Genomic DNA, 21,936 nt, shown 5'->3' with positions numbered 1-21,936 from the left:
CCAGAGCACTCAATGAAACTAATGAAAGAGTGGGAGCAAGTGCAGTGGACGAAGGAGAGGAGCAGTGTTGGAAAAAGTGGGAAGGTTGAATACAAGCCAGAAAGCAGAATTGTGGGTTAGTTGCAGAGCTCTGATGGCAGGGGAGGTGCTACAGTCCTAGTCAGGGTATGACAACCACCTGGATCAGCACCTAGGCCATCGCCCTGATGACAAATTGACGAATCTTACTGGAATCTACAGGGGTTATTGCTGCATATCTTCGTTATATCTTTGTCAGGAACAGTTTGTCATTCAGGATCACTCCCATACTGTACTGTCGTGGTAATGAACACTTGTCAGTGAGTGGATCCCTTGAGGAACAGAAGGTCACTCTTGTGTATGCTGATTGTCAAGGTAAAAGGGGATAGTTCACCCAAAAATGTAAATGTACTCACACTCACCACTACGCAGGTGGAGGGGTGGGTGAAGGGTTTGAGTCCACAAAACACTTTTGGAGTCTCAGGGGTAAACATAAAATGCCTCAGATAGCAGCAGTATCTCGCTAAAGTTGACACGTGCCCCTTATGTGAGAGCATAGAGGTAAATGACCTCGTTTCCAGTCGAATTTGAGTCACCCCCCCATATAGATTGCCTGCTATTTATGTGGTTATTTTCATGCAGCTCATACGGTTTGTATGCTGACTTCTTGTCCCCCCTCAGTGCACTGTGCTCCTGGACATTACTACAACTCCACCACCCACCGCTGCATCCGCTGCCCAGCAGGAACCTACCAGTCGGATTTTGGGCAGAACTACTGCATCACTTGCCCCGGGAACACCACCACTGACTTTGATGGTGCCACCAATGTCTCCCACTGCAAAAGTAATGCTGATAATTGCACTTAGTATTTTAGTATTTAACTGAGACTCTGAAAAATAAGCTGTGATAGTTGTATTTTCAGTCTTTTGTCGAAGTGAGTTATTGTGCTAAGTTTCTGTTATTCTGTCCTCAGACCAACTGTGCGGAGGTGAGCTGGGGGAGTACACAGGCTACATCGAGTCTCCTAACTACCCTGGAGATTATCCGTCGAATGTGGACTGTGTCTGGACCATCAACCCACCACACAAGAGGCGGATCCTCATTGTGGTACCAGAGATCTTCCTCCCCATTGAGGACGAGTGTGGAGACGTGCTGGTCATGAGGAAGAGTGGTAAACAGATACTCTAATGCATGAGTACATTTCTCTCTCCAGTTTTCTGTCAGTGAACTGTTTAGATAAATTTATACTTCCTCTCAAGAGCCTTATGGTATTTGCTGTCTCCCGTCGTTCTTTTTTAGCTATTGAGCTATTTTGAGCCATACAAACACCTACATACAAAAATTCCTAAATAGCTGGAAGGACTTTTGAGGTATTAAATACGTCCTTTAGGCCAATTGAGTCCTCTCTGGGATTTGACCAAGTGAAAAATTCCACAACTTACAAAAACAGTGAATGAGGAGGAAAGCCAAACACCCTGACCTGGCTCGCAATTGTGGAACAGTCAGAAATGTGCTTTTTATTCTGGCGGTGGCTCGTAACTCTTTTCAAAAGCTTTCCCTATCTGAGATATGAGCCTAAAGACACGGTTAGACAAGTGATTGGCAGCTTCATGGGCAGAGGTTAACTAAGAAAAGGGCAACGAAATGAGCTGGTCTGGAGAATCTGTCTGCTATGGTGAGGATGTGAGATGAGTGAGACGCTCCGCAGTTTCTACGGACCTTATCTGCCTTATCTAGCATAAAGTGTGTAGGAATCCAGGAGAAGTCGATGTGAGAACAAAGCAGGGGATCCCCTAATATATTGTCGCTCTCCCTCCAGCCCTTCCCACCTCCATCACCACCTACGAGACGTGTCAGACCTATGAGCGGCCCATCGCCTTTACCTCTCGCTCTCGCAAGCTCTGGATCCAGTTCAAGTCTAACGAGGGGAACAGTGGCAAAGGCTTCCAAGTTCCGTATGTCACCTACGATGGTGAGTTGACTTATTGTTTCTGATTTTCATGGTGCCATCAACCTTCACTCATCAAACTTACATCATGTGTTTCATATATATTACCTTTTGTGTTGCAGAGGACTACCAGCAGCTGATAGAGGACATAGTGCGAGATGGCAGGCTTTACGCCTCTGAGAACCACCAGGAGATCCTGAAGGTATTGTTGGATATGTACGCTGTCTGTCGGTTGCACAGTCCTTAGTATTGGATTGTCAACACTGTTGAAAGGTTGTTCTTGCTGGCAAAAAATAAGGATTCAGAAAAATCCTTACTGCGGGTGACTGGTCCAGTGTGGTGACGCCCTTTGTCCATGTGTCTTTGTTACAGGACAAGAAGCTGATCAAAGCCTTGTTTGACGTGCTAGCCCACCCCCAGAACTACTTCAGGTACACGGCTCAGGAGTCCAAAGAGATGTTTCCTCGCTCCTTCATCAAACTGCTGCGCTCCAAAGTGACCAGATTCTTAAGGCCGTACAAATAGACAGGGCCTCCCTATTGTCCTGTTAAAGACCCCCCCGTCATCCTGCGTCATTCCAGATCCAGTTACTTCTCCCCTGTCTCTAAATTTCTGATGTACCCATCCATGACTTAATGTTTCATCCCTCCATTCGATTGGTCCTCAACTCTGTTGGTCACATGTTGCCTTTCCTCATCTTTGACCCATTTAAGTAGTAAAACATTATTAACTGATACCCCTCCCTACAGTGCGTGCAGATTTTTCTATAAGGTTTGACTGATAAGGGTTTTTGAAGGCCAGTATTGAGTTTTATAAGGTAGTAGAAGAAACCGGATATATTTTATGTGTATATATTGTTTCTTTGAATTTGACCATTTTATACCTATAAGTATCAATTTTTATTTTCTCAGATTAGTATGTTACAGGTTTGTGGCTCAGGCAGTGAGGGTACAACATCTTGCAATATTGGTAGGGACTCTTCAAATTTAATATTAAATGTAGACACAGCACAGTCTAAGGTCTGAGGTGAGATAACATATCAAACATCACCTCATTAGGTGAAGAAAAAAAGTATTCAATTCAATTCAATTTTATTTGGATTGCGCCAAATCATAATATCCATTATCTCAAGGCACTTTACAAAGAACAAACCTACAGCAGTCAGATTTAGTATATTGAATTACAAGGAAACTCTTCAAATAAAACACATTTGATGTAATGTTTTACAGACATGTCGCTGTAGCTGTAGTCAGAGCACCAGATCAGTAGTGGGCCTCTGTGACTGATTCATAACAGATATGGAATTTGCCATTAAGTGCTGCTCGTTTTGATTATTTTTTAAAGCTTCAATTACAAATGTTGGCTCACAATCAAACCAAAAAGAATAAATACTTGTACAGTGAAGGAATAGTTCCACATTTTTCAGAAAATGTGCTTGCCAGCTTTCTTGCTGATGATTCAATCAATCTCATTTCCGTTCAGTAGTCATAAAACTACAACCGGCATCTCGACAATTCACTGATTATCGTGGTGTAACTTCTTTGTTTCGTGTGTGGAAAAGAAAAGAAAGAAAAATGTGTAAATGGTAAATTTGAGGGTCGGTGGGTGATTTGCTGTTTCTTGGGTGCAAGGACTCCTGGTCCAAATCCTGGTTCTCATGAAAGCAGTTGTCTTTGGACCTACAGGTAGAGCCATGCCGGCTTTTCCTCCCCCAGTCGTCTCCCGGCTCTGGCTTCATATTTAACACCCAGGTATTAGAGTGGTATTGATCTTCTCGTCTAACTCTTAGCAAGATCACAACTTTCCCAAAATGTTGAACTTATCCTGTTAAAATTGCATAATATTAATCTGTAAAGACTCAAAAAAGTAATTAATTAATGCTTTCCTAAAGTCATTATAGTGGCAGAAGTGTTAAGGTAAAGTGGCACTTCAGTATGTCAAGATAAAAGGCCACTGTTAGCAAACCTATATTTCAGTCAAACCCTATCTCTGCACCCAGATATGTATTCCTCTTGTCTGTTAACTTTCCCCAGATTTCTTGACCTTCTCTACCTGTCTTCTTTCCCCCCCCATCCGCCTCTCTCTTTTTATTTTGTTCTGCTTTATTGTTTTGGTTTGTTGTTTTGATTTTGTAATATTTATACTGGACATGTCAGAACTTGCAGAGGCCCACATCACAGACATTATAGACACAGCGTACATACATGTAGGATATGTATGTCTGTGTGGAGATAAACAGGTGTACATGCCCACACAGAGTGAATGGATTTATCCTGGGTTTAATTTCTGTATTGGTCCTGATGTGCATGAGACAGTGATGAAAAAACAATCGGTGCACTTAAAACACATTTTAAGATGGAAAATATATTGAAAGAAATGCAAACCATTCCACCTCTGTGGGCGCTCTATCCATCGGAGCACAGGGAAAGATTACATGGGATGAATCTGAAAGTCTATATTGTAATTTTTTTTAATATAAAAGATATATAACAAGATGAGATAAACTACCTGCAAGTAACAATAATGTTACTTTAGAGAGAAATGTCTGTGATGTAACTAATATTTGGAACTTTAATTGCACTTGAATTTTATATGTTAAACTGTAGGGAAAAAAGATCTAAGTTGCGTATTTGTTACCTTTTTTTTGGTGTTGTTTTGAAATGTGCCACATGTGGCAGCGGTGAGAGAGAAAGACAGCTGTCTCCTGTTGTTGCTCCCACTCTGTAGCTTGCAGTTCCCCCAAATCTCTCTGTTACAGCAGCTGCAAACCCCATTCATGCACATAGCGAGGACACATTCAGACTGAAGTATCAACATCTCACAACCTCACAGACTGTATGTTGAACCGAAACACACAGAGAAAACACATTTACTCTGCATTGTCAAACTTGCCACCACCACTAGACTTTGTTTTCCCATGGCCCAGTCCTGTTTCATCCCTCAAACACTTCCTATAGCTGCCAGAGAGAGGAAGCAGCACCATCAAGGCTTCTTGTATGATGGCACCACATACATACTGTACTACAGTATATGCACTACCTGTTTTAAAAAACAACAACTGTGTGCATCCACCAAGATGCACTCTCTTTCCATTAAATAGGTGTGTATACTATGCTTTTCTTTTATAACCCAACTAAATGTTTTCGTGTCGTTCCCATAGGTACTTATATGTCTATGAAATCCTATACTGCATATTGAAAATGGACTCTATATCTGCACAATGTGACTGGAGTTAAAAAAACATGTACAGTGTGAGTTGAGTGTTGGTCTGGAGGTCAATTTAGTGACAGGGACACAGTCGGAATACGAGGCTTCTCCTGTCTGAGTGTCTGTGTGTCTGTGGCACTTGCAGCTTCAACTTTATCTGGGTTGTATTGTTCATAAAAAAAAAAAAAAGAGCTTCCCTGACAAATGATAAAAATTCATATGTAACATCCCTGATTGGTGTTAATGCTTCTCAGTTACTAAACTCCACAGTCCCATTGTGCTATGTCAGTGCTAATTTATATGAATTATAGCCATTGTTTTTGCAAGGTACCCTTTATGTCTTTAGGTTTCCTACCTTCCAGACAGCTGTTAGTGTCAATTCATTTCATAGCATTATGGAAAATAACTTTTTGCAACATTGTTGGGATAATTAATTGAAAGAACTGATCCTAACTGTGCGTGTGTGACGCTGGACGCTCAGGCCTGTAGCCAAAAGTGAGGTTATGAAACAATCTCTGAAGCTGACAAAACAAACTCACCTCAAGCTCCATCGAGTCGCTGTTCTGCATCTTAAAATGATAAAAGAGTTCCAAATTCATGATTAGCTGGTCCAAACACAAACCTACTTTACAAGATATGAAAATAAAAGCTAGTCAACATCTCCAGTGATGGAATGTTTATGTCCGTGCACACTGACTTTCTATAGCGTACTGAAATGAAAACAGCACCTAGAAGGTAGGAAATCAATCAAAGATCCCGTGCTTTGGAAAACAGTCTGCAGCCACGTTATATGGCTGAAACAGACAAAACCACAAATGTTGTCCTGAATAGCACTGACCCGGTCAAAGTTGAGGGCCTTTTTGCAAATTAAGATATGAAATAGTTGAAAACATAATGTAAAAATCATTCAAAAATATATTTCTATTGGTATTGGCTGATAATCATCCCTTAGATTAGATACTTTGACCATGACCCTGATAGATATGTCGGATAGATAACTCTCCAAAATAAAAGCATATTGTTATATTCCAGGTATTGCCAAACAGCTGCCATACAGATATATTATGGTAAAACCTACTTCCAGTTTGAAGTGGGCCCTGTTCGCGCGTCACGAGTGTTATGAAAACAATGATATGAAATGCTCTAAAAATTATAATTGACTTGTTTTGTTTTCTTGAGAATGTATTCAGTTGTGAATGAGTGGCTGCATGTGGTGTGTGGAAGATAATCTGAAACTGAAAGTGTGAGCAGCAGGTGTGTGTGTGTGTGTGTGTTTTAGAGAGAGAGAGAGAGAGAGAGAGAGAGAGAGAGAGAGAGTAAAGAGACTGTGTATGAGAGTACTTTAATCCTTTTTGTAGAGGAGTAATTTTAACATTTGTGTTAGTCAGTTGTACCCAGAGAGAGAAAGTGTAATGCAGTGTTGTGCCATTGTTTGGTCCATGAAACTCCAGTACTGAACAAATTAAAACAAACAGTAGCAGAAAAAAAACCTCACGCTGTCTCTTTTGTGTGTCCAGACGGAATCTTCTCATCCACAGGGAACACGTTGAGAGGAGCGCGTAGCTCCTATCTGCTCATTATATCTCTGAACCTTCCGCACAGCGCGCCTTAAATACGCTTCTGGAAATTTAGCTGACTCTGCTAATGGTGTTCTTATCTTCAAGTAACACAATCTGCACAGCAGATCTGGATGCTGCATCAGAGACACTCATCATTCAGACATTTCATTGAAATTCTCTTTCTTTGTCTTATTTTACTTTTTATTCTCAAAAGTTCTGTACAACCTTTTAAAGTAAAAATCTGTTCAATTTAAACAAGCGTTTATACTGAAACACCCTCAAAGTGAAGCCTGACAAACTGGATGGTTAAATAGAGGCTGTCATAACATCAATAAGAGCCATAATAAAACCATTCAGAATTGGAACAAACCTTCCATAACTTGTTTCAAATGTTCACTAACTGTTGACATTCAGAAGTTTTCATTATTTGCCTTGGGGTGATCACCTAGATCATCTAGTTCAGTTTATTCTAACTGAAAAATTAGATTAGAAATATATCTCTACTCTCCCCCAGAGTCCATCCTCCACTACATTGCTGTAGTTGTCTCTTTTTACATATGTCAAATTGTTTTTCATTCCTCTTCTCCTCCCCTCATAAAAGATGTGCAACGGATCCATGAGTTTAATACAAAACATATAGGTGTTTCCAATGTCTGAAATTATGAACATTATGGCTCTTTTTTTGTAGTGAGTATAGTGGCTGCAGAGTGGTTTTGTAGGTGTTACACAATAATTCAAATGAGGCAATACCAGTGAAGAATCAAGTGTGTGCAATGATTTATGGTCCAGAATGTGTCTTGCTTTTCCTAAAACTGCAATGGTCAGTGCTATTTTTGATTTTATATATGTTATGTGGGGTTTCCAGCAGATCTTGTCCAATATCACACCTAGAAATCTGGTTTCATTTACATTTTCAATAATGACATTGATTATCATTTATTTTATAATGTCCAAACACAAGATTTTTCTTTCAAATTTAATGACATTTTGTTGGTGTCAACCGCTTCTTTAAATAAATAATTTCTGTTGTGACCACCTCCAAAAGCTGCTTTAGATTTATCCCAGAGTAAAAAAAAGTATCAAGTAAAACAAATTTCAAAATGCTTGATACCTCACATATGTCATTTATATAGAGTAAAACAGGGGCCTAACACTGATCCCTGTGGGACTCAACAGGTGATGTCCAAAGATGTGGAACTGTAGTCACATATTTGCCCAAATTCCTGGTGTTGTCCAGTATGACTTTCCAGGCAATTCCACACACCCCCTGATGCCATATCTTTCCTTTTTATTAAGTTAAATTCTGTGATCTATTGTGTCAAATGCCAAAAGAAATCTATAATAACCCCTCATTGTACATTTGTATTATCTGTACAAGTGGTTATTTCTTTAAATAATTCCATTAATGCTGTAGAAGTTGATATGTTTTGTCTGAACCTTTATTTACTATCTGCCAACAATTTGTGCTTCCCTGTGAAATCATCAAGCCTTGCTACAAAGAGTTTCTCCAATATTTTAGCAAACTGGGGAAGCAATGACATCAGCCTGTAATTGGTGAAATTATGTTCATCTCCAACTAAATTCATGTCAGTTCTGCTACAATCAGTTGACATTTTGTATTTGCTTACATTATAACATGTTTTATATTTATTTCCACTGCTCTCAAAAAGATCAAGCTTAGATTTCTATATCCCTGATACTTGATAGTCCTCCCATCTTCAGCTGGTGGTTCTTTGATTTCTTCTGCAAGTTCAGGTCCTATATTTACAAAAAATAGTTAAACCCATCAACCACATTACATTTAGCTGACGCTTTTATCCAAAGCAACTTACAATAAGTGCATTCAACCATGAGGGTACAAACCCAGAACAACAAGAATCAAGAAAGTACAATTTCTTCAAAAAAGCAAAACTACAAAGTGCTATAAGTAAGTGCCATTTAAGTGATACTAAATTGTTAGTTTAAAAATGTTATTCAAGGTATAGTCGGAAGAGGTGTGTTTTTAGTTTGCGGCGGAAGATGTGTAAACTTTCTGATGTCCGGATGTCAATGGGGAGCTCATTCCACCATTTAGGAGCCAGGACAGCAAACAGTCGTGATTTTGATGAGTGTTTAGCTCGTAGTGAGGGAGCAACAAGCCGATTGGCCGAAGCAGAGCGGAGTGAATGGGCTGGGGTGTAAGGTTAGACCATGTCCTGGATGTAGACTGGACCCGATCCGTTCGCAGCACGGTACACAAGTACTAATGTTTTGAAACGGATGCGGGCAGCCACCGGTAACCAGTGAAGGGAGCGGAGGAGTGGAGTAGTGTGAGTGAATTAAGGGTTAAAAACCAGTCGAGCTGCTGCATTCTGGATGAGCTGCAGAGGTCGGATGGCACAAGCAGGTAGACCTGCCAGGAGGGAGTTACAGTAGTCTATGCGTGAGATGACCAGGGCCTGGACCAGAACCTGCACCGCCTTCTGAGTGAGAAGGGGGCGTATTCTCCTGATGTTGTGCAGCATGTATCTACAGGAACATGTTGTTGCAGTAATGTTGGCAGTTAGGGAGAGTTGCCTGTCGAGTGTCACACCCAGGTTCCTAGCAGTCTGAGTGGGGGTTAACACGGAGTTGTCAAAGTTAATAGTCATGTCGTGGGTGGGAGAGTCTTTCCCTGGAAGAAAAAGTAGTTCAGTCTTGTCAAGGTTAATTTTCAGGTGGTGTGCAGACATCCACTGAGAGATGTCAGTCAGACAGGCAGAGATTCGTGCTGCTACCTGTGTTTCAGATTGGGGAAAAGAGAGGATTAGTTGGGTGTCATCAGCATAGCTATGGTAGGAAAGGCCATGTGAGTGAATGACAGAGCCGAGAGAGTTGGTGTACAGAGAGAAGAGGACGGGACCCAGGACGGAACCTTGAGGGACCCCAGTAGTGAGAGGACAAGGTTCAGACACAGATCCTCTCCAAGTTACCCGATAAGTGCGGTCATTGAGGTAGGATGAGAGCAGGGAGAGAGCAGAGCCTGAGACACCCAGGTCCTGAAGGGAGGAAGTAAGGATCTGGTGGTTCACTGTGTCAAATGCAGCAGAAAGGTCTAGAAAGATAAGGACAGAGAAGAGAGAGGCTGCTCTAGCGGTGTGAAGCTGCTCAGAGACAGCAAGGAGGGCAGTCTCAGTTGAGTGGCCTGCCTTGAAACCAGACTGGTGAGGGTCAAGAAGGTTATTGTGGTTAAGATAGGAGGAGAGTTGATTAAAGCTAGCACGCTCGAGAGTTTTGGAAACAAAGGGAAGAAGAGAGACAGGTCTGTAGTTATTTACTTCAGACGGGTCGAGGTTGGGTTTTTTCAGGAGAGGATTTACTCTTGCCTCCTTCAGAGAGTTAGGGAAACAGCCAGTTGACAGGGAAGTGTTGATAAGATGGGTGAGAAAAGGAAGAAGATCAGGAGCAATAGACTGGAGAATGTGAGATGGGATGGGGTCAAGGGGGCAGGTGGTCGGGCGGGCGGAGGTTACCAAGGTAAGCACTTGATTGGGAGACAGGGGGGTGAAAGAAGAAAGCGAAGGGGATGAAGATGAAGTTGATGGAAGTGTAGTTATAGAAGGAGGATTAGAAAATGAGGAGCGTATGTCATCTATCTTTTTTGTAAAGTAGTTGACAAAGTGGCTTGGTAGAAGGGAGGAAGGAGGAGGGGGACTGGGGGGGTCAAGGAGGATGGAAAAGATGGAGAAGAGTTTTTTGGGGTTCGAATATGAGGATTGAATTGTAGTTTGGTAAAAAGTGCTTTTGGCTGTGGAAATAGAGGCAGAGAAAGAGGAGAGAAGAGACTGATAAGTGAGCAGGTCGTCCGGGTGTTTAGATTTCCACCATTTCCTTTCTGATGCTCGCATAGTGGCTCTGTCGGCACGCACCGAGTCAGACACAGAGCTGGGGAGGACTTGCAGACCTGTTGTGACGTAAGAGGACAGAGAGAGTCAAGAGAGGAGGACAAAGTAGAAAGGAGAATGTCTGTGGCAGAGTTAGGATGCATGAGTGAGACGGAGTCAGTGGAAGGGAGGGCTGATAAAACAGAGGAGGCTAGAGAGGCGGGAGAGAGGGAACGAATGTTGCAACGGACAGGTACAGAGTCTGTTGATGTGGTAGGGTTGTCAGTTTGAGATAGTGGGAGAGAGTAAGAGATAAAGAAGTGGTCGGAGACATGAAGTGGGGTTACAGTGAGGTTAGATGTAGAACAGTTTCTGGTGAAAATATAGTCAAGGTGGTTACCGGCTTTGTGAGTAGGAGGGGAAGGACTGAGTGAGAGAGCAAAAGAAGACAGTAAAAGTAACAGGTCAGATGACTTCTCTGTCTGGATGTTAAAGTCACCCAGAAGGATAAGCGGAGGCCCATTTTCTGAAATTCAAAAGACGTTGGGGTAAAAAGCAGAAGTGGGTAGAGAGAAAAACTCCATTTGGGGGAGATGAGTAAACCTGTACCACCACCCCTACCAGTGGGTCTGGGTGTGTGGGTGAAAGAGAAGGCAGAGGAGAGAGCAGCTGTGGTGGATGTGTTGTCCGATGTGATCCAAGTCTCAGTGAGAGCAAGGAAGTCAAGCGATTGCTGTGTAGCAAAGCCAGAGATGAAGTCTGTCTTGCGGGTAGCTGACTGGCAGTTCCATAGGCCCCCTGTGACAAGATGTTGGGTATGTGTGGAACGGGTGGGATAGATAAGAGAGGAAAGGTTACGGTATTGGTGTGAACGAGTGCAAGGCCTATAGTATCTACGAGTAGTAATGCGCACGGAAAGTATACACATATTCAAATAAAAAGAAACAGCAGCTTTATTCTCTGCCTCCCCCTCAGACGCCAACGTCTTTATCCTCTGAGTCTTCATACGATGAGTCTTCACAGACGCTGACGCTTCAAACAATTCCTGGTTTTTAAACCAGAGGTGATGATGGTTGGCTACAGCTGTGCTGACCACACCCCCTGCTCAGGAGTCAATCAGGCACCAGGTGGTAATGGCCCACTAATAGCTACTCAGCAGAGTTCAACACAAGAGAAGCTTGTCACTTTAATCAGTGATCAGGTGAGTTTCACAAAATCTCCTAATTTGCCAAAAACTGATTATGGACAAAATATATTTACCTCAAAAGGTAGAAAGTAAAATAGAACTTAGTCCTTAACAGAATTGGAATAAAAATCAAGCACTTTAACCGTAGCTGGTTCCCTTTTAACTCTCACTCACTTGAGTGAAACTATAAACAAAATCAATCAACAAAATCCTAGCTCATACAATTCAAGGTAAGACCAAACAGTACAAACTATCAATCTAGTTAACCTAAGACAGCAGATACAATAGTAATCTAGCAGAGAAGCTTATTAAAGAATATACTTTGCCTTAATCCATGTAGTCCAGTAGTATGAAACCACAGAAGTCCAATGCACATCATCCATATTATTAACAGTTAGTTGATCCTTTGCTAATAATGTTTGTTTTTGCAAATTCACTCATGTTTGGCAGGCTGTAGATTCCCCCACAGGGGGGAGCTGTTCACTCTTTGTCAGATTACACTTTACTCAGTTTCAGCTTAGTTCAGCACATCACATTCACATTATTCACATTGGAGAACAGATCAGTGGTGACACATGAATTTGTCTCACACTTAATGAGAGGTCGTTCTTTTTCAATGAGAGTGCTGAGGCTGCTGCTGCTGCTGCTTGTTGCCTGTGCTGAGGGACATCTTGTCAGGCCTGACCAATAGACTGCATGAGTGTCCTCCTGTCTACCTCACAGCTGATCACCCTGGATCCAAAGGGAGGCGAGGAGGGGATCTCATTTCTACATGATGTATCTGCAGTATTAAGCATTGACCCAAGTTCACACACACAAAAGTGAGATGCTGCTTTACAGTACAGTTTTACATCCACCCATTCACACACACATTCATACAGCACTTTCTCTATCACATTTATTTTAGATTGAGTGTTTTTCCATTGTGCTCAGTGTTTTATATCACTGCTGCATTACATGAAACTCTTCTCATTGTCAATCTGCAACCAGCACCATCGGGTAGAGGAGAAATAAACACGTCATCTTACAAACTGTAGTTATGCGTCTGTGTCTTCTTCTTTGTTGTGTCTCCGCCCCTCAGAACAGCAGTTACATTCATGCAAATTTGACACTGTAGAGATTGTATTTTTAAGACATAAATAAAAGAATTACACATGCCTGGGTTACAGAATAATCTGGGGACCCAGAGGCCTATAACTCTGACTGGCAGTGGCAGTCTCCTTCCTCATTACTGTAACTCATCAGCTGCTTTGCTGTTGGTCATTAATCATATTTGACAGGCATATCTAATATTTCCTGTGTGATCTTTCCAGAACGCCCAATCAGCAGCCAGCATCTGTGGGCAAATGCAACTGTGCCAGATGCTGAGATTTCTCTCCTTTCACTATCTTGCTGCCATTCCTCCATCAGTCATTCTGCTGAAAGTTCACTGGATATGAAGTGAGAAAGAAAGAGCTCAGGTTGAGTGAGGCGAGTGTGATGCAACCGCTGTTGTTTGGTCTTATTGTATGGCTTCATCCGGTGTATTAGACATTCTACAGGATGTATTCTGTGTATTCTAACTCTCCGCACCAGTCACCAGCCTCACCGTCACACACACACACACACACTCTCTTGGCCTTCTCACCACACACACAACGTACACACTGAACTTACTTGTGAAACAATATTCTGTCTCAAAATTCCTAAACACACTGCAAATCTTACACATAGATGATAGATCACTGTCATTTGCTTGTTTACATAGGCCTCACATTATTTCCTAATGTGCAAGTACAGTTTCCACACCGCGCATGTGTCTAATATTGAATGGCGAATGGCAGCTTGATGAACACAGAAGCATGAAAACATGTTTGTCAACATTACAACCCTATGAAAATGACAGGAACAATATACGTGCTGTGGTCACAACTGGGCCGTAAATGACACAGTGAAAGCAAACAGGCAACATCATTCTTTTATCGTTTACATTTTTATTCATTTGATTTATTGTTTTTTTATTGTGCAGCAGAGTTTTTGTAGGTTCTGTTATCAGACTAGTTAAATGACAATGGGTCTTTTTTCAAGATCACTGGGTAATTATTCCGTGAAAAAACTGATGCTTAGCTCTGTGACTCCTATGTTATATTACATTGATAATTAATGAGAGCCTGTGTATAATGAATACAAGTACACTGCAGCGGTACATTGTGCACAATGACCAATAAACAAAGCTGCAGGTTGAAATGAGAAAGAAATCAGATGATGACTTTTGAGAGAATAAAGTGATTGAACAGATGCCACATCATCTACGTCTCACACAAGTTGATACTTTCACTTTTTTTTTCTGTTTGCACCTTCATACGCGCTGCTCAACAGACAGTAGAAGAAGAAGCGACCGACTGATCCACACTTCACCAGCAGATGGCAGACCAACCCAGCCTGTGATGCTTCCACTGTCACTCGAAGCCTGCCCGCAAAGGATGGACTGAGCTCCAGATTGTGGTCTGTTTGTTTAGCTCACCACCTCCCTAAACCCTCATCCAATTACCCACAGACAAGCAGGTGCAGAGGTGGTGGAAAGCGGTAATATTGTAATTTGGCTGATTATCCCTCACGTGGCCCGTAAATGATGGGGATTATTCCGTTCTCTTTTTTCATTTCAGCACAAATACAGAGACTGAACAGGCCCGAGCTTCTCAACTTATTCACTGATCCGTTTGATTTGCTTGTCAAAACTAAATGAAATGGATCCATCCATCCATTCAGCGGGTGGATGGATGGACAGAAGATTCACTGGCCTCACAAAGAAAATGGATCAAAAGAGTTTTACTTGTATTCAGAACAAAGGGATATACCGTATACATAATAAATACATGGTTAGTTTGCTTGTCTTCAGGAAACTATTTTTTGCATAATTTTAACTATTTTAGATTGTATTGCAGATCCTTGTGTGGATATAACTGGGACAATGTACTACTAAAAAAATTATTGTTTTGGTAAGTCAATGAATCCAACAATTAACATTTTTTATAATCATTTGATTGTTGAAATCATTTTAATGCAATGCTTTTAAAAGCTTAATTCTTATTCTTACTGGCCAAGTATATGTTCTGCCCTCAGTTATGCATCATGCACAGCTTCACTTGTACACACTGCGGGTCATACAGTGAGCTGGGCAAGTTCAAGTCCTCTTTTCCTCTCAGACTGTGGAGGATCGAAACACATGAGGAGGAGCTCAGTCTCTTCAGTTTTACACACATTACAAACATTTTTTAATTTTAACATTTATACAAAAAAGTTGAAACTTTGAAGATGAAGTCAAATTAAATCAGAGACGTCATTGCATATTGAGAATAAATGTTCTCAATATTGCCCCATTGTGGGACTAATAAAGAATGATCTTATCTTATCTCATCTGAAATGAAATGGTGAGAATAAACTTGAAAATCCAAGATTAAACCCGAACCTTAAAAAATGGCTTGTGTCGATGAATTGGTGGAATTGTTGTTCGAGTGAGCAGAGCAGTAAGAGGTGGCACTTGAACACCTCTGTAGTCTCGTATGGAAAGTTACACCCTGTACTTATATCTTAGTGTTTTGTATTGCTACTTTTTATATCCGTTTTGAGATCAATGTTTAATATGTATAATTGTCAAATTTAATATGATGCATTGTAACAATATGGCTCACTCTGCCCTTTGATGAAATTGACCTTTCCAGCATTTTCTTTGCTAAATTTGAACGCGGGGCTTATTGGAACATTGTTACCTGCGTGTTTTGCTCTGAATACATCCTTCACAACTAAATACAGAAACAACCAAAATAGATGCTTTTTTAAAATTAGGCCATGTGTAAACAGTGAAATGGGAGAATTAATGAATAAGCTATGTTTAAAAAAAAAAAAGATGTTTAAAAAAGTCTTCTTAGGGTGACGGAAAAATAAATTGGAGGAATAAAGGATTGATGCTCCAGGCGTCATCAACCGCGGTGATTTCTGTGGGAATGAGCAGCAGCTCGCTCCTTCCTCTCTCCTCCTCTGCTCCTCCTCATTGTGGCGAGAGAGAGAGAGAGAGAGAGAGAGAGAGAGAGAGAGAGAGAGGATCCACCACGCTGCACCGGTGCACCACGGGGGTGCGCATTCAAACTGACCAGCGCGTCTCTCTCACCGTGCAGACTCCGTACCTCTCTCCTCATCCAGCACTGAGCAACTTGACTGCGGCTGTCAGCGGGAGCCGGTAGGTAGGTTCTCCTCATCTTCTATCTGCTCTCATGATGTTGTTGAAGCACGCGGGTCTGGAGGATGCTGCGTATTTTCCCGGTTCATGTCGTCTCCAAAGCCGTGTGTCCTCTCTCGTGTGAGGCGGGGGATCAGCTGGACAGTCTGCAGGTTCTAGTGAAGACGTGTATTTACGTCCTCTCCAGCAGGGACGCTTTAATGTTTTCATGTAAGGTTTCACTTGCACACCACATTTACACGATGTGTCCGAGTGCAGGTCGGTCTGCGTGCAGCCCGTGCACGGGTCAGCATGTCTGGAAAGTTTCATCCAACTTGAGTCCAGCTGAGTGCAGAGTGTAGGACCGCAGAGCTCACCACAGGAGTCCCAGCTCTGCACATGGACAAGAAGCTGATGATCCACACAAGCAATTCAGTAATTCAGCTGAAGGATTTTTAATTAAAGTAAACCAAATTTTCTGAGCCAGAGGTGAATGAAATCAGCTTGATAAGTGCAGTTAGAAGTAAAGGTAACACAGGGAAAGGTGGAATCTTAAAATAAGGAATGCTGCTTTTATTCTTTCATATTTTCACATCTTGATGAAAAATGTTAAATCCACCTGGAATCTTCCTTCATCTATTCACCACATTTCACTGAGCTGCACACAGTGTTCACATTATTCCGGCTTTGCATAAAACAGACGCTGTAATTCGGTGTCACATTCAGATGCACTTGAGAACCCGGTGTCCTAATGTGGCAGAAAAGGAGAAAAGGAGATTGGGAGGAGCGCGTTGGAGCCTGTGTTACTGTCATTAACATGTCTTATTGCGGCGGAAGCCACAGAGCTCCAACGATTCCCTCAGAATCTTGGATGGCTTTCTGCTCCACATTGACACCACGACGTGTTAACCATAACCCATGACCATTATACACATTCCTGAGACAAAGCAATGTAAATTAATACAAACAATAAAACTCTTGTGTTTTATGACTGAGCCGTAACAGAGACAAATCAAATTGTGACGGACAAATTGTTATTTCGATTTTGTACCTTGTCTTTAATTTGCACTGTTTCTCTTTTATTGGTGAGTTGTGGTTCAACAGTTGCTCCAGATTGCAAAGCTTAGACATTTACACATTTTAAGCACGGTTTTGTGTATTCAAAATCAATTTCATTCCAAAATCCTGGAACAGAACAGACACCAGGATGAGTAGTAGCTGTACTTTCTAGAGCAGTTGCTCAATGATTATTGTTAATTCAGATCGTCAGTGGAGACGGTGATAGTGATCACACGGGGTCTGTCAGGGATGTGGTTCCAGATGTGTCCTAGATCATTATTGCTTGTCCCAAAGACCACAGACCCTGTGAGCCTTCAAGGAAACCCTCTCTCTCTGGACCTAGCTGTGATGTCCCACCTCGGGGTACAATTTTTCCGCATCAGCTCCTCTGTTAGCCTCATCACAGGGTCAGATTCTGACTTGTCTCTATACTGAGCAAAGCTTTATTTCAGTCCTTTTCACTGATTTCTACTTTGGGCATAGATGTGTGAAGCAGGAGTTGCTGTGTGATAACCCCTGGCCAGGGAAAAATGGAGTGACCCAGAATCACAAGGTGCCTATGCCACAGAGGGCTCCCTGAGGGGGAGGACCTTTTTACTCCGGGATCCCCTGAAGCAGAGTGATGGACCATGTCTGTCCCGACTCATAACAATACTGACCGGGGGCAGAATCGAAACATAACATCAGCTAGAAGGCTAATGTAGGCAAACATTCAAATTAGTTGTAAAGTGAATGGGCTGTTAGAGCCTGACTGCATTTGCCAATATTAGGGAGTAAAGAAATGTACAGAAATGTGGCATTCTCATGTTGTTATCAAACCCATATAAGTGAGGATTACAGTTTAACCATACACTTCTTTATAAATAATTATAGAGTAGAGCGTTCGTCCTCCAACCAGAAAGTCGGCAGTTCGATCCCCAGTCTTCCCCATTTGCATGCCGAAGTGTCCTTGGGCAATTTCTTGCCGAATTGCCTCTCATGCACTGTATGAATGTGTGTGTGAATGGGTGAATAGCAAACTGTACTGTAAAGCGCTTTGAGTGGTCATCAAGACCAGAAAAGCTCTATATAAATACAGACCATTTACATAAGAAGAAAACATAAATTAAGAAAATACACATTTTTTGAATGTATAATTTAAATATAAATTCACAAATTCTGTGCATTTTTTACTCTGTAACGTTTTTCAGCTCGGTGCATATCAGCAACCATAAACACTGATACTGATTTGTGTGTGACAGACTAATTCCTGCCAATTTTGTATCTGTTATGCAGCCAGGTGATGATGACAGTTGTATTGGTTGAATAAACGTGTAATTCTACTTTGAGATATACCAGACAGGATACCGGAAAGGTGGCTGAAGTGGCTCCTGTGTAGAAAAGCTGTAAAAAGAACTTCGTGTGGTCTGTGTGTCTTTGTAGTATTTACGCAATTAGTCCCATAGGTGAGGATCATGAGGACAGATTAAAAAAAAGAGCTGATGAGAGAGGAGTTCAAACCCTGTCTACTTTCATTCCTCTGCACAACCTGCCAGTTGCTGTGTGATGTGGGTGTGAATGGTAGATTGTTTGATTCTGAAAGATGGGAACATTATCAAACACAGAAATGGATTTTATTAAGGCAAAGTTTATATTTTAACTCAAACTCTACACATGAGAAAATGCTGTTGTGTTTCAGTAACATGCATGTGATAGAAAAGATCTGCTTCAAGTTTAAAATGTGAATCAGTCTCTGTGTGGCGCACTGAAACACATCACCTGGCACCATTGTGGTTAAACAGATACATGCACGCACATGGTCCTTTCCTTTGTAACATTAACATGTTTGTGTTTCTACTCTTTTTCCACTAATGTTCAAATGTTTAAAAATCCTGTCTAATACTTTTATAAACCAATGTGCGACGAGAAGCCTTCAAATTCATGGATGTGTTGATTGGACCTGGACTTGCTGGATCAGAACCTTGTGTTGTTTTAAGGCCTGACTTCAGTGTGAACGCTCTCTAACCATGTAAAACACGTGAACCCGTACCGTGGCTCGACACGTCTGCGTAGACACTGCAGCTTACACTCTGCTGGTTCTGCTGCTTTCGCTACACAACCAGTTTAAATATAGTGTGAGAGCAGATTTGCATACAAATGGGTTAAAACTAGGTTTTTAAAAATTATTTGAAAAAAAAATTGTTTTATTGTTTTTCTTGTATAGGAATAGATATTGTTAACTGTCTATAGACTCCAGCCCGAAACTTTACAGACTGCTGACCCGAACATGCAAGAGGGTGAGAAGGAAACTTTAGTATAGAGAGAGCATGTTAGGCATGTTCTCCACATCCCAAATAGGGTTGGTAGCTGGATTGGCTGCGAGCTCCGAGGCCAATCACCTCAACCCTTTTCAAATGAACTGTTTAGGAAACATTCAGGTTACATTCACAGGCTTTTCACTGATCATTATTTCCACAGGTTTGAAGAATGATATTCACCTTCAGCTGACTACATCAGCAATACCAGAAAAAAATGAACAAGAAGTATAGACTTCAATAACAAGTTCTGAGTAATGTTTAACTTGTCTTCCAAAGTCAGAAAGATGACTGTAAATGGATTTAATCGACGATTTAAAAGGATTGAAATTGTGGTGGAATTATCTGACAGATATAAGGAACCGATGATTTTTCGACAGAGTCAGAATAAATACACTGAGGGTTGAGTGGATTGAGGGTGCTGTTGAAGTCGTCTACGCTCAGCATTTGCTTCACATTTCTCTGTGTGAGAGGCTGTCACTGTCAAATTCCTGACAACAGAAAATACATTTAAATATGCACGCACAGACCTGCATACATATCAGCGTGTGCACGCAGAACACGCAAAGGTACCGTATGAGCTCCTGAAACACCTCCATGGAGCATGCTGGGATTTGCCTGTGAGAAACAGCCGCAGTGTGAAGTGAGTATCTGTCACGTCGGGGTTCTGTCAGCGCGTCAGGTCGCAGTGAATGAGGAATTGAGATGGCACACCGACATTGCACGGCGGTCTGGGCGGACTTTGCCAAAGATGCTCGTCCCCAAATTATCACCTCCTTCTCCCAGCATCCCCATCTTCTTAGCACCTCTCAGAGGCTCTGCTCTGGCGAGGCACTTGCCAGAGCCTCGTAAAGCTGGGCTGCCCAGCTGAGCATTTATGGATGATGGCTCCTGAAAATGTAAATCATCAATTCCTTTAAACATTAAACATTTAAGCAGTTTAGGACAGCATGTACACAAATAAAGAAGTAATCAAAAGAGCTCAGATTATAGAGCTCCGGTCATTATTGTGTTAACAAGACTGCAGATGGCCTCATGCGATATCTTTAGAGATTTGAATCTGTATCAGAGAAACAGCAACCAAACACACAGGTTCATTCTCTAGGCGGATGATATGGTGAACATCTTAGGATTTAAAACTAAACATCTAATAAACACTGTCCAGTCACCTTGACTGCTTTTGTGAGTCCCATTACAGTCCTGTGGACGTCTGTCACGATCATATATCCATGATTGTCTTTTAATAGTCTTTTAAAATCTGTAGTTGAGTTGTATTGTGGGTAATAGTTGCCAGGTTTTGACAAGGAAAAAAATGCATTGAATTAACAAGACATCATCTCTGTTTCGGATACATTAATTAGGATGTATTTTAAATATATGACTGCCCATTGCCAGTCCAACAAGGTTATACATCTTTTGATTTTGAGCAGATTTGACTTCTAATTTGATAGGTGTTTAGCCTTTAAAATGACAATAACCATCACAATCACACAGCTTTCAAGCAGACGCCTTGAAATGTCTCGCATTATCTGACCAGCTGTCAAAACCTCAAAAATGTCCCATTTGCAATCATACAATCAACATATGCTGACATTTAAGAATGGAACGAAAGAAACAATTTACTTATCATAGAATATACATTTAAACCTGATTGACTGACTAATCGTGTCTTCTGTGTGTCTCAGGTGCAGAGGAGTTGTGAAGAATAGAACGGGGGAGGAGTCAATGTTCTCTCCTCAGCTCACTGTGACTGGGAGCTCTGTGAGGGTTTGAGCCCGTCAGGACCCCTTTGCTGCAGCCCCCCCTCTCAGGTTTGGTACTTTCCACCCACAGTCCTAAAGCAAAAAAAACAGCAATTAGCTAAAGTTCCGGACCTGACTCCGCCCACTCTGCTCTGGGTCCCCTTTGCCATGGCCTTCACCCTGTCAGAGATTATGGCGGCGAGGCGGCAGCAGTCGCAGGCTCAGTCACAGGCCCAGCGAGGCAACCGGACCACGGTGGAGGTGGACGAGTACAGCACCAACCCCACTCAGGCCTTCACCTTCTACAACATCAACCAGGGACGCTTCCAGCCACCACACGTCCACATGTGAGTAGATTTACACTGTATGCAGCAGGGCAGCTAATATCCCTGTCAGTTATACTTTTTTTCAGTTCTAGTATTTTCCTGTGCATCCTGGATCCAGTCAGATTTTTGACATTGTATTTGTTTTTCATTCATAATGAGATTTGAGGTTATTATCCCTTAAATGTTTGATATTTTAGAAAATACTTGCTTTATTGATCTTTTAGTCATCCTGTTTATATGTTTATCTTATCAGAATGTATAGTTGCCTCCATGTTTTTGGTTTTGCTCCTGTTTTAATTCGCTGTGGCTGTGTTTTGCTTTTTACAGCAAATTCACCACTCCATTTAAGTGCTGTTTGAATAAATTCAGAAATATCAATTTCCACAACACTATTTATACACTAACAGTCACGCCAATCTACTGTGCCCAGCTTCACAGCAAAAACAGTTTTCATTTATTAATTCATTGCCATTGCAATCGGTTAAACTCAGTGGTGCCTGTGTATGTTTCACATTAAGAGAGGGAGCGTGCCCTTTGAGCTGCTGGAAAAAAATGTAATA

At 41.7% G+C, this 21,936-nt stretch overlaps 2 protein-coding genes across 7 annotated transcripts in view; both read left to right on the top strand.

Moving 5' to 3' along the window:
• scube1 (signal peptide, CUB domain, EGF-like 1) overlaps positions 1-6,662 on the top strand; it is a 101,574-nt gene extending 94,912 nt beyond the window's left edge. For 2 of the 3 annotated variants that reach the window (XM_034578243.1, XM_034578242.1), the window contains 5 exons: positions 700-861; positions 992-1,189; positions 1,838-1,990; positions 2,089-2,168; positions 2,339-6,662. In XM_034578243.1, the coding sequence (XP_034434134.1) occupies positions 700-861; positions 992-1,189; positions 1,838-1,990; positions 2,089-2,168; positions 2,339-2,491 (746 nt within the window). In that variant the 3' untranslated portion in view covers positions 2,492-6,662. The remainder of the gene's footprint in view (positions 1-699; positions 862-991; positions 1,190-1,837; positions 1,991-2,088; positions 2,169-2,338) is intronic. The other variant, XR_004613071.1, reaches the window with a different exon arrangement.
• A 9,161-nt stretch (positions 6,663-15,823) lies between these two features.
• mpped1 (metallophosphoesterase domain containing 1) overlaps positions 15,824-21,936 on the top strand; it is a 67,501-nt gene continuing 61,388 nt past the window's right edge. For 2 of the 4 annotated variants that reach the window (XR_004613072.1, XM_034578245.1), the window contains exons 1-2: positions 15,824-15,976; positions 20,994-21,397. Coding sequence is in view for 1 of the 4 variants with exons in the window: in XM_034578245.1 (XP_034434136.1) it covers positions 21,219-21,397 (179 nt within the window). In the remaining 3 variants the exon portion in view is untranslated. Of the gene's footprint in view, positions 15,981-20,993; positions 21,398-21,936 lie in introns of all 4 variants that reach the window. The other 2 variants (XR_004613074.1, XR_004613073.1) reach the window with 2 other exon arrangements.

The sequence above is a fragment of the Hippoglossus hippoglossus genome, chromosome 23, assembly GCF_009819705.1.
Source record: "Hippoglossus hippoglossus isolate fHipHip1 chromosome 23, fHipHip1.pri, whole genome shotgun sequence".
Lineage (NCBI taxonomy): Eukaryota > Metazoa > Chordata > Actinopteri > Pleuronectiformes > Pleuronectidae > Hippoglossus > Hippoglossus hippoglossus.
Note: the sequence above shows the minus strand (reverse complement) of the source record. Positions and strands in the feature narration are given on the sequence as shown.